This window comes from Morone saxatilis, unplaced genomic scaffold (assembly GCF_004916995.1).
Source record: "Morone saxatilis isolate NCDOM2014 unplaced genomic scaffold, NCSU_SB_2.0 Contig7, whole genome shotgun sequence".
In the NCBI taxonomy this organism is placed as follows: domain Eukaryota; kingdom Metazoa; phylum Chordata; class Actinopteri; family Moronidae; genus Morone; species Morone saxatilis.
The window spans coordinates 16,708,420-16,720,972 of NW_023340246.1; the positions used below are offsets into that span (position 1 = coordinate 16,708,420).

General features: G+C 39.8%; 2 protein-coding genes across 3 annotated transcripts in view; one reads left to right on the top strand and one right to left on the bottom strand.

Annotated features, from left to right (window-relative positions):
• The window catches only part of otofa (otoferlin a), a 73,839-nt gene extending 68,882 nt beyond the window's left edge, over positions 1-4,957 (top strand). Inside the window, exons 45-46 of one of the 2 annotated variants that reach the window (XM_035679333.1) lie at positions 66-166; positions 3,080-4,957. In XM_035679333.1, coding sequence (XP_035535226.1) covers positions 66-166; positions 3,080-3,260 — 282 coding nt within the window. In that variant the 3' untranslated portion in view covers positions 3,261-4,957. Of the gene's footprint in view, positions 1-65; positions 167-643; positions 826-3,079 lie in introns of those variants that run through there. The other variant, XM_035679332.1, reaches the window with a different exon arrangement.
• Positions 4,958-6,132: 1,175 nt separating this feature from the next.
• On the bottom strand, positions 6,133-12,003 carry drc1 (dynein regulatory complex subunit 1 homolog (Chlamydomonas)). The gene is made up of 16 exons (XM_035679334.1): positions 11,820-12,003; positions 11,569-11,701; positions 10,942-11,069; positions 10,592-10,775; positions 10,378-10,515; positions 9,583-9,669; positions 9,317-9,439; positions 8,979-9,106; positions 8,695-8,829; positions 8,145-8,577; positions 7,780-7,869; positions 7,608-7,691; positions 7,374-7,504; positions 7,118-7,270; positions 6,934-7,036; positions 6,133-6,238 (listed from the first exon to the last, which is right to left on the bottom strand). Exons 1-16 carry the CDS (start codon positions 11,894-11,896, stop codon positions 6,212-6,214), a joined length of 2,154 nt encoding a protein of 717 aa, XP_035535227.1. The 5' UTR covers positions 11,897-12,003; the 3' UTR covers positions 6,133-6,211.
• Positions 12,004-12,553: the final 550 nt, after the last annotated feature.

A 12,553-nucleotide genomic window follows, 5' to 3' on the forward strand; every position in this document is an offset into this window, starting at 1 on the left:
AAGGCATATAGCTGATTGATTTACATACATTTTAATGTGTCATGAAACATATCTTGCCTTTGCAGGGCAAGGTAGAAGCTGAGCTTCATCTGGTGACAGCAGAAGAGGCGGAGAAAAGTCCTGTCGGACTTGGACGAAATGAGCCCGATCCACTGGAGAAACCAAAGTAAGATATTGACATGTTGTATTTTTTTTTAATATATGAATAATCAAATCCTCAGAAACACACACACTTGTATCACAAATCAAATGTGAGGATGGTTGTTAGGAGCAACAAAAAAAAGGCACAGGCACGACTTTCCCTTAAATTTCCTCTTTAAGGAAATTATTCTCACAGTGCAAAAACCTGTGGAACAAATGCTGCATTACACATCAGTATCAGTCCAGACTTGATATTTAACTAAGCTGATTTGGTCTGGTTTGACCCTCGCACTGCTTCTTGCACTGTCAAAAGACCACTGTTACACTTTCGCACTCGTTTCTCCTCCTACCATCTCTTCAACTGTCTCCCTCTGTCTCTCCCCTCCCCTCGTCCCTTTCTTCCTTTGTGCGTGTGACCCCCCCTTTCTCCTCACCCTTTCTCCCCGTTTTTGCCTCCATCTGCATTCCTTCCTTCCTTCCCTATCTACCTCCTCCCACAAAGTCGCCCGGACACCAGTCTTATGTGGTTTCTGAGCCCTCTGAAGTCCATTCGTTACTTCATCTGGCACAACTACCGCTGGCTGATACTCAAGGTCCTGGGCCTGATACTGCTGCTGCTCATGCTGGGCCTCTTCCTCTACTCAATCCCTGGCTACCTGGTCAAGAAGATACTGGGGGCCTGACGTGCTGGTAGCCTCCGCCCCCTCCTCGCTGTCTCTGCTTCTCTATTTAACCTATTTGCTTCCTCTTCCTGGATTCTCCTGTCCTGTGCCGCCAAATGCAAACGCTTGTATTCTGTCTTTTTCTCCACTTCTGTCTCCTCTGTTGCCTTAGCTGTAGATCACTGTCACCTAGTGCCATTACACATCTTATAAGTGACCAAATGTTTGATATGGAAACGTTTTTACGTATAGGCAATCCAGGTGGCTGCCAAATGCTGCGTTCATCCTAAGTGTTCCTACGTCTCTTTGGGCAGCTCAAGATGGTTGTATGATCACAGAGTTGGTCGTGTGAATTAAATGATTAAAAATACAGTGCATTGACAGTACAACACAATATTAATTAAATCTGAGTTTCATTACATTGATTAGCGGACTTTAGCTGATAAGAGGCAGCCATTTTTGTTTGTGTATTATTATTTATAAAGTCAGATAAATCAGAGCTTCGAGAAAAGTCTGAGTTTCCCAGAACCATATTTATTTCAAATGCGTAATTACGATAACTCCGATATGAAATGAAGGCAGCATAAGGCACCACCTGGAGAAGATTGTTCTATTCTAATTCATTTCAGATGCCTAGTCTACATTGTAGTTGGTGAATCCACAAAGAAACAGCAGTTTTTGTTCAGGATGTGATGGCGAATGTCAGTGAGAGCTGCTTACATCTTGCAACTATTTCAGTGACATTTTGTTGCCATATTATCTCATTACTTTATTGTTTCCATGATAACACAACAAACAAAAAGACACTCCCAACAAAGTCACAGTTAAGTCAGTATTTTTTTTTAGTAGGAAAACTTTAGTCTCCATCCCGTTCAGGCCACAACACAGGCCACAACACATAAAATTCTCTAAAATTCTCATCCAGATATCATATAAAATACCATAGGACACTATACAAAATATTGCAAAGTTTTATTTAGAGCCTTTTGACACCGATACCAATTTTAGAGGGGGAAAATTCACTGATTACTGATCTGGTGGCCAGAGCTGTAATGCAAATAGAATTTTTGCAAAGGTACTCAGAAGGCTGCTTTCTTAAAAAGAATAACTTTTAGTCTGTTAAATAATTGAACATACACATTGTCAACCAATTCTAGAAATAGAACTGAGAAAATAAAGAATATTAATAAATAGCTAAACATCAGTGCTGTAATGTATGCAGCACTTATTGGATGACATATATGTACATATACCATAAGATACAATATTTGCTTGGAAATTTATATATTTAAATAAAAAATTACATTATTGTGGCACATTAGTAAAGCACTGAATAGAAATATCTAACGGTGACATTAGAAATCAATAAATTGTTTTATTTTAAAAATCTTCAGACATTTCTCTAAAAACATCTTTTTTCACTGAACTTAATCACTTAGTCTAAAATCAAGTAGCAAGGAAATGTATTTATCATTGAACAAGGTTGTACAACAAAAGGAAAGTTTGCAGTCCCTTCATGCTACATACATAAAAAAAAGTTATTTATGTACATTTATACATAAACCCAGGAAATAATTCTGTAGTGCATTTTTTGAATTTGAATCTGGGGGAATGTAAGCAGCAGCAAGAAGATAGTGATGATATGGTTTCATCTCTACATAAAAAGAAACAATGTCCATCCACTTTGACTGCATTCGAGCACCAAGCATCAATGGTGTAAACAAAGTCCGTAACAGATCATTACATTTTATGTGTATATGTCTAAATTCATGTGTTAAATTTGATAGCATTTGCCACCAAACTGGGGTAGCAAGGCAATTTTTACCACCCATCTAGATAGGCCCCTGCTCAGAGGTGCCAGTAGACGTCTGGTTAAAATGGTCAGAAACAAATGGCCCCAGAAGAAACATCCGTGTTTGGAACTGTTTGTCAATCATCCATCCATCAACGTGTTCATTGTTGTTTTTAATTGCTCAGCTTTCACATTGTGATGTGTTCTTTTTGGTCCACTAAAACATTATACTGGTAGAAATGTGGGCTGTGAGCATGCATGTGAACAAAAATACCTATAAATGCAACTTACTAACCACTAATGCCAGCTTTCTCTCTCTCTCTCTCTGTCTCTCTTACTCCTCCCATGTTTCATCCCATTTCTCTCTCCCCTTTCTCCATCCACATTCACTCACGCTTCATTAACTCACTCCTCCACCCACCTGCATGCCTTCTTCGCCAAATCCTTTACTTTCCTCCTCTGAAACCTCCATCCCTCCCTCTAGCCGCCCAGACACCACCTTCCTGTGGTTCCTGAGCCCGCTGAAAGCAATCCGCTACCTGGTGTGCAACCGCTACAAGTGGCTGATCATCAAGATCGTGGTGGCCCTGCTGCTGCTCATCATGCTGGGCCTTTTCCTCTATAGCATGCCGGGCTACCTTGTCAAGAAGCTGCTGGGGGCCTGAGAGGCTGCTGGGAGGACTGGGAGGGAGGTGGCCAGCCACATAGATGGGAAGATGGATAGGGGGAGACAAGTACGAGAAGTCTCCCTCAGTCTCACCCGCAGGAAGGGAGGCAGAGGGAGGATCTGATCGTCATAAAACAGCTCGCCACCTTCCACCTTAGCTCTGAGGAGAGAGGCAGACCCTAACTGTCTGCTCCTCTATCCAATCTGCAGCCAGCCTAACAAATCTAATGCTCAGTATCTGGACTCCATCCTTGAACTGACTAAAAAGCAATCATTCACCACAAAGTAACCCCTTCTTCTTTTCAAGCAATGTTACTCACAGCTTATAAAGCTAAATTGTGTCAGTGGTCAGACGATTGCATGGACGTTCATTTCAAGTGATGCTATAAGATCTCCCATTACTGCTACAATGTCTGCTGTTGATTTTGGTAAATAAATAAATTAACAATGTTTTTGGTAACACTTAATAAACCCCCTCCCCCTGTTTAGCATTTGTAAGCACTATACATAGTTAGTTAAGCAGATATAACAACATTTGTTGTACAGAATTTTTTAACAATTATAACTTCTCCTGTGAAGACATATTTTATATTATTTCGCCTGTGTTTTACTGTATTTTCATTCATTATCTGTACACCAATCAGCCTCCAATTTCGAGTGGAGACAAGAGGAGTTATAGTTGTTCACAAATTCATTACTTAACACTTGTATCTGCATAACTGCATTATCATTTATTACATCTTTATATACTGCTTATAACTGCTGTGGAGGGGGGGGGGTTAAAGCAAAATTGTACCTTTTTTTTAAACTATTATAGCTCTTGCGGTCTTTGCACACTTCAAGAATAATAATGAAGAAACAAAAATAAAGATGTCTATTTTCCTAATGAAATTCAATGAGACACAGAACAAGTTGACTTCAATATTAGTTAAATAATGAATAAGCGTTCTAAAGGGTTTAGTTCAACTACAATGCTAAATGTTTAATCTCTTGGATCAAAGCAACCAAACCAGACTTTGGTCAAACATGATTTGCAAATAATTATAATAAAACAATGTTTTATCCCATTTTTAAATTATTAATATGCGGACCAGACTATGAGCGTGTAAATGCTCTTCAGTTCACTGTGCTACTGATAAAACCCTCACAAGAGATAGATAGATCAAACTAATTATTTGCAAATATAATTTGACTGAGTCTGATTTGAAAGTCCTCAAAAATAACAAATACTTCAAGGTTATTACTGTTTTCTACCAAAATGTAGACTTATATGTCAATATGCATGCATCATTGTGATAACTGACCGCAGAGGTCATGTGTGTTGGCATGACTTGTCTTTCCAGCTCGACACAAACCAAATCACCAACCGTGTTATCTTTAATATTACAGATAATGTGGAAATATGATTAAAGTGCACTTGAGTTGAGTGGTAAAAGGGGGTCTTGGTTGATTCTCAAACCTCTGGCCACAGCTTCGTGTCAGATGCTGTTGTTTGCAGTGTCCATTACTCAATTTCAAATTTGCCTGTGCTTGACCTCGTTTGTGTTGCAGTCTTTGTTTGTGATTATGTGTTTCACCAGTTAATGTTTGCACTAAACTTGCCTGTTTTTACAATGAATTTCTGTTTATAAATCTGTTGAAATGTGTGAAATATTTATTATCTGTCTGTTTTGGCAATTTGAAATAAACTGAATTCCATGGACAACCTGTTTGAGACTGTTAAAGCAGCTATAATCAATATTTCTATATTAACATTGGATCACATGACTAACCCTGACCAAAATCTATCTGTTCCTCTCCGTTCTATCAAGCTTTTAAGCATTTTTCAGCTCATTGTTTGGGTTTTCTGGCTCTTAACTTCACTACTTTGGTTCACTCTTATAGCGTTGTTTTCTGCTCAAGCTAGCGAACAATCTTTGCAAACCCCCACTGCATCCTACCTCCCCAGCATCAAGTGGCTGACAAAGTCAACATATAGCAGCAAAAGAGCTAGCTCAGTTTGGGACTGCCCAATCCAACAACCGACAACCAACAACGACCACTGGTAATTGATGGTTGGTAAGAAACACAGTTGTAGTGAGTGTTTTTTTTCCCCCAAAGGGAAACAAAGAGCCCATTATACTCCACAATCAAAAACATCTCGACCCAGGCAACTTAAAAGCCAGATATTTCCCTCAGGAGTTGGTGTAGACCAAAACAAAGTTAAAAGAAGAGTGAATATTGGTCTTACGTTCATCAAGGGGCCATGAATGCTCATGTTGCTCCGTCAGCTGGATGTCGCTATTTGCTAACAAGTTTGCTTTATCAACTTCAAAGGTTATGTATCAATGTTCTGTTCATAGCTTGTTTCCGCTGCCCCCAAGTGGCCAAAAATTAGCTGCAGGTTGAAGTTACGACTCCCAATTAGTGATAGCGTGTAGCGATATGAGTTCGTAAAATGATGATCTTAAAATGATGTATTTCTTTGTCCTTTTTACATGTAAAAAATGGATGACTGCTGTTTTACCTCTGAATGTCTGTGTGCAGTCGTCCCAGTGGTAGCATGTCGTGGCTGCTGAGCCCGGTGAGGATGGTGTGTATCCTGGCCTGGAGGAACTACAAGCTGCATTGTGTGGTGTTGCTGGCTGCTGCGCTGGCCCTGCTCTTCCTGGCTCTGCTCTTCTTCTCTTTGCCCTCAGAGCTCAGCCACAAGCTATTCAACCCTGCTGGATGAAACCACTGTATGTCTTTGTACTATTGTGTATAAACTTTGCATCCCACAGGAACTGTTGTATGTCTTACTCATGTTGCTGTTCATTGTTCGGCCTATTTTTTTCATTCTGGTGCTGTAAAAATAAAAACTGCAATCACAACATGACTTCATACGAGGTTTATTTGACAGTGAATAAAAATACTCTGATGATGGCTCACACACTGTCCAACCTCTGTTGTTTCCATGTGGACAATGTATTATGTGTTCTCCAGCTCTGTGTTGACCTATCAGGGAATCAAATGGATGATGTTAGAAAAGAATTATCAGATTTTCAATTTACTACTCAAACGTTAGAAGAAAACAAATAAAATCTTTACATTTAAAGGAGCAGTGTCCAACATTTAGGAGGCTCTATTGGCAGAAATGCAATATAATAATAGGTATATTTTCATTAGTGTATAATCACCTGTAGATAGAAATCGTAATTTTGTTACCTTTTTATCTACAGATGCCGCTGCTCGGCATATTGCTACAGTAGCCCTGAACAGACAAACTAAACACAGGCTATAGATAGCGCCTTTTGTGTTTTTTGCAAGCTTTACTGGCCACACTAGTTTCTCCTACACACTTCACAGCCCATTCTCATTCCCATGTCGTCAAATACTGAAGCTTGGGGTGTTTAGTTAGTTGCAATCTGCCACTATTAAATCCTACACACTGGTACTTTAAGAAGCTGAAATCAGCAAATTAATGTGATTTAATATCTCAAGTGACTAATTTATAAACCTTTATAATAATTTTATATAATAAATAATTATATATATAATAATACATTTTGTATAATTAAAAAAACATATTATGCACAGTTACTGTTTTTACTTTTCTCTACCCTCAAATCCTTGAATTTAAATTGAATATCTGTAAAACAGTGTGACACAGACAGGCAAACTTTAACAAAGACATAAACCGAGACTCATACGCTTGAGTTGAGAGACTGTTGCAGCAGCATCCTCAGCTCTGTGTTCTGCTGCTCCAGACTCTGAGTCTCAGGGACGATGTCAGAGATCTCTGTCAGGACCGCACTGGAAACACAGAAAAAAAAAGAAAACACTCATTTGAATACAGATGGATGTTTGCTTTGTGTGTGTGTGGTTGTTACTCACTGGTACTGCTTCAGTATATTCTCTGCTGCGTCCCAGAGTTTCAATTTGTCCTCAGAGATTACGTTGCTCATACTCTCCCAGTAAGCTTCATCTTCTGAAGTATCCCTGGCATTTATAGGCAGTAAACTGGACTGTTGGCGGGCTGAGATCTCCCTTAGAAAGCACCAGGAACGCATTAGCATCACATATTCATAGAACAATCAAAGAAAAAGAAGAAAATCAAAGTACACAAAGTGTTAAGTAAATGTGGTCTTACCTGGTCTTTGTGAGCTGCCTGAGGAAACTTTTTAGAGCAGGCACAACATGGTTAGGATCAATGAGTTCAGAGGTCAGGTGAGTCGTAGAGTTGTTCTCCACTTCCCCTGCCTTGTCAATGGATTCACATGACTTAAGGCATAGTGCAGACAGACAGGCAGAAATTAATTCATTTTTTAATTACAATCATCTCGTTTGGCCATATTTTGTACTCCTCATCTAGTTCCCTCCTTACCTCATTCTGATCCCTCTGCTGATGTTTGTACTTTAGTAAGAAATGAGCTAACTTGGGCATATCCTCCCCTTCAACATCAAAAGCCTGGAAGAGAAAACAACATGTCTGGTTGTTCAGGGTTTGCTCTATAAAGTCCAACAATACCCTGATTCATTACACTCCACAAACTCACACAAAGGAGAGAGCCGAGCTTCACAACAGTCTGTTCTTCCTTCTCCAGGGGAGCCAGCAGGTTCAGGAGTTTATCCTCCATCAGAAAGCCCTGAGACAGGAAGAAGGGAAACTTATGGATGAAGATACACATAATTTCATAGCATTGGGGGTATTTTTTGAGCCACAGTGACTAATAATCAATAACTTCACCCCCCTTACTGACTCACATATGTAACACTTTTACAAACTAAGCCATAGAGTCTTTCAATTAGCCTACAGCTTATCTACAAGCTCCACAGCAGCAGCTTGGGACAGATTAACAAACTGCAGCTAGCATGCAACCCTGAATGCTTAATAAACATTCATCTTGAAGTCTTTTCTTACCGCCTCATCACAAAGCAGCTCCATCACTTTCTTCAGCGTCTCCATGGACAACTTCCCCTCTTCCACCTCTGCACCGCTCTCACTCTGCACTGCTGTTCCTTCCTTGTACATTTCCATGTCCGTGCTATCAGCATCAGTCTCCAGCCTAGGCCCAACTGAGGCGTCCATCGTTCTCTGACTACACTGTAAAGCCTGCCCGGTTTGAAATGACTGGGATACGGCCTGGTGGGCGGGCCTCCAGGCCTGTTTCTGAGGCTGGATGGGACCAGAGAGCTCCATGAAGGGCATGGGAGGTCGCTCCCAGGCTAAACCAAGGTGCTGCTTGCAGATCAGCGAGTCAATGAGCAGAGACCTCTCTACTAGTTGCTTCACCTCTGCTTCAATCATTAGCCACATGTCCTCAAATTTTTTGACATCAGCAACTGCAAAGTGCCTGCACAAAGTGAAGAAGGGGTCAAGAAAACAGAAGAATAAGAAAAATATAATAAGGTATTGTAAGCAATCAAACAATATGTTAGTACTTTAAACTAACAGGATTATTATGACTCACTTGATTTTCTTCTGTATGCGTTCATATTGCAGGATGTTGCGTTTATAGTCCTCCGATAAATACCAACTCTTCTTTGAAAACTGTTTCTCCTGACTGGTATACTTTTCTTTTAGGTTTTTTATCTCTGTCCGCAGACTGAAACACAAAGCCATCCCAAGAAACAGAGTGAATTAAATATAAGTGTGTGTGTGAGAGAGAGAGAGAAAGAGAGAGAGAGAAAGAGGAGAGAGAGAGAGCAGAGAGAGAGAGAAGAGAGAAAGAGAGAGAAAAAAAATCTGAACTACCTGACCATCCTGCTCTTTAAACAGGCCAGGTTGAACTTGTGAGCTATCACCTCATCCTCTTGCTTTATTTGTTTTAGCTTCGTGATCAAGTTGGTGGTCTTTATCTTATGATTCTCTCTCTCCAGAACCTGCAGAGGCAAGAATAACACTTAGGGTCTTTCAACACTGGGCTTACATTCTAGACAACATAATCACAATCACTACCACTATCTACTATCTACTATATTACTGATTTCCGAGGCTGTTCTTTATCATTCCATTTACATAAATATGACAGGAAAAGGATCAGGAGCATTGTTTTGTTGAATAGAGCTCATAAAAGCATCTTGATATTTAACCTGAAACTTTGAATTTTGGTCCATCTGGAAGATGCTGTACTTTTCAGTAGTCTCCAACATCAGATTGTGAATTATCGCTTCATACTCCTCCACTTTCTTCATCCTCTCCGTCAGCCTCTCCAGCTAAAGATAGGTCAGATAGCATTAGATACAGAGTTGATACAAACAAGATATAAGACCATATTTAAGATGAAAGCAGACTGAAGGTTGAATCTACACGTACACACGGCTCTGTGTGTGTTGTTTTTTATTTCAGTTATTCTGACCTCTTTGTCCAAAAGTTCCTCCATGTATTGTTCCCATTCTTCCTTGTCTCTTGTGAGTAAGACTTCACATTCCTGCTGATAAACTCTCTACCAACAACAAAAGTGCAACCATTAGTATAAACAACAATGGCATATACAAAACTGAAGAGTCTACATCCTTGCTAGCAACTCTGTGAGGTTGTACTTGAGTGGTGCTTTGAGCTAAATGCTAACCTTCAAGCTGATGTTTAGTAGGTAACATTAGCTAAGTACAACTGAGGCTGACATATTTTCACCTGATGATGGCACTAGATGAAATGTCAGGGATCAGCAAAGTTATTACAATTCAATTTAAGGGGAACAGAAGTCTGTGCACCAAACTTCATTGCAATCCATATACTATTACATTACATTGATATTATTATTTTTACATTACATTTTACTCAACAAATTTGATTCTCAACATTTTTTTTTTTTTTGACAAATTATAATTTTGACGTGATGATGGTGCTAGAGGAAAAGGTCAGGGGATCAGCAAAGTGATTAGCCTTCATCGCCTGGGAACCATGAATGTCTGTACAAAATGTCATGGTGATCCATCCAATAGCTGTTGAGATATATTGGAACAAAGTTGTGGACCGACCAGTTGACAGACTGAAACTGCCATCCATAGAGCCAACCTGCTATCCAGAAGGTTGAGACAATTGTGTGAATTCAGTCAAGACAATGCTGCATTCATCTGGTTCCCTTTGCAGATTCAAATAAACTCTATAAATGATTACTTAAAGCTGCTTCTTGACCCAGATCTGGTCCTACCTCCATCTGGTCCAGCTCCTCCCTATAGGCCTTTGTCAGGGTTTTAATCTGGTCCTCCATCCTCTCCATCACCAGGTCCAGCTCGTCTGCCTGCTTCCTCAAGTCCTTAACAAAGTGATCATCTCTAACCTTCAGCTCCTGTTCAGACAAAACATGAGTGGTGATCAAGTGAACGTTTGTATACAAAGGCGCTTATATGTTTGACTTTATTTACCTGTTGCAGGTCATTTATTAGTTTTTTCTTGTCTTCTAAGAGAGCAGCACATAACTGCTGCTGGTGGTTCAGGGCCTCCTGCAGCTCCTGAGGGATCACCTTCTGCTTAGCTACCAACCACCCGCTGGTGATCTCCTCGAATTTTTCCTGGCTGGATTTTACATTGTTCTCCAGCCGCTCCAATCTGGACCAAGAACAAACACAGTGGCAAACAGCAGGGACAAAGGATGAAAGGGTAAGGGTGGTGTGGAGGATGTGGCAAGTACACTGCATTCAAGGTTTAAAGTAATATTAGTGGTTGGTGTAGGGCAAATGTAAGGTAGTAATAAATAATATAAATGTTAAATTACCTAAGTTTGCGAGCTTCCTCCAGCTCTGTCCTTCGCATTGACTCTTTGGCATCAGCTGCAATTTGGATGTTGGTCACTAATGTCGGCAACTCTCTCTGCAGGTTGATTATCCTCTGAGGAGTGACCAGCTGACATAAAGGAGAACAGTTTCTATTCACGTTGTGGCACTGCTAATTAAGTCTGATTTATCTAGTAGTGTGAATACGGGTCAGGAAATTGCACTCAAGTAAAACTGTAGCTGTAAAAGCAATATAACCAGTAGCTATTTTTGACTGATACGACACTTACCTATTGCCCGTTTTGGAAATGATGTTCAACTGAGAGCTCTGGTTTTGCCCCTACTTATCTTTTTTTATTTATTTTTTTAATTGCTTGGTTTAAAAAACAGACAGTGCTACAATCAGGCAAAAAATGTTTGATGTTAAAAATATTTAATTCAGTTCAGTTATCCTTGACATTCTTGTAGCTGTGTGCGATATTGCCCTTCTTGTAATGTCAAATAAAGGAAGCTATGAATACTTGAGATGAATCATTTCAGACAGAATTTCTGTTAATCCTTGGGAAACAGAATGGTGACTTTTGATTTGTGTTTTGATTAATGAAATAGGGTTTGGAAACTCAACAAACCTTTTCACTTTCCTCCTCCTCCTCCTTCTCCTCCCCCTCCTCCTCTTCCTCCTCTTGAAGCTGAAACTCCCATGTCTCCTCCCTGACCTCCATATTCACCTTCGCACTGGGGTTATCCTCCTGTATGGAGACCCTAATGGTGTACAATATACCAGTTGTATTTCGACAGAAAGCGAAGCATGATAAAAAACAAAGAATAATAACGTTACAAAATACAAAGTTACAAAGTCCATGCAGAATAAAACTGATACCCGCTCTGAGCCTCTTGATTTTCGGACAACACAGAGGTGTCAGACCCTTCTTCTGGATCCATATCGACTTCTTCCATATCGACAGTATATTATGTACAAAATTACTGACAGAAATAACCAGTTAAATGCTGTAACCAGTGATGAAAATAGCTCAAAAAGAAAACTAGCAGGTCTGTATCGTCGCGGTCTGTTTGGTTACCGTTGCTATGGCGACAGAGCAACCAGAGTGATGAGTGCTGCCTTCATGTGCTCCTCACAAGCTCGGAGCTCTTCTGTCATGCTTGTAAACAGGACTTGAGAAACAAAAAAACAAAAAAATAGTTTTCAAGAAACCCAGAAAGTGACCAGTTTATAAAATGTGATGTTCTTTATGTTCTGACTGTCGGTGCACTCTGGCTCCAACCCTTGCACATAGTTTTTTTTGTAGTTTTTTGACTACAAACTCTTTTTACGCTCATAACCTGGTCACCACTTACAAGTGTTGTTTTGGCTTTGTATCTTAAATGCAAAGATAATATAATTCTAAAAGTTTGAATTAAAAAGTATTTTTGTAGCTACAAGAAACCCATGAGACAACTTGACTTGCAGATGCTGATCCACCAATTACAGAGAACAAGGCACCGGTTCAAGCTTGTATGTGTGTTTTACCACTAAAACATGTTTTTATACAGCAAGAAAATGTGAACATTGCAGTAGTAGCAATGCAGAGAGAGTGAAACACAGTCTGGATTCTC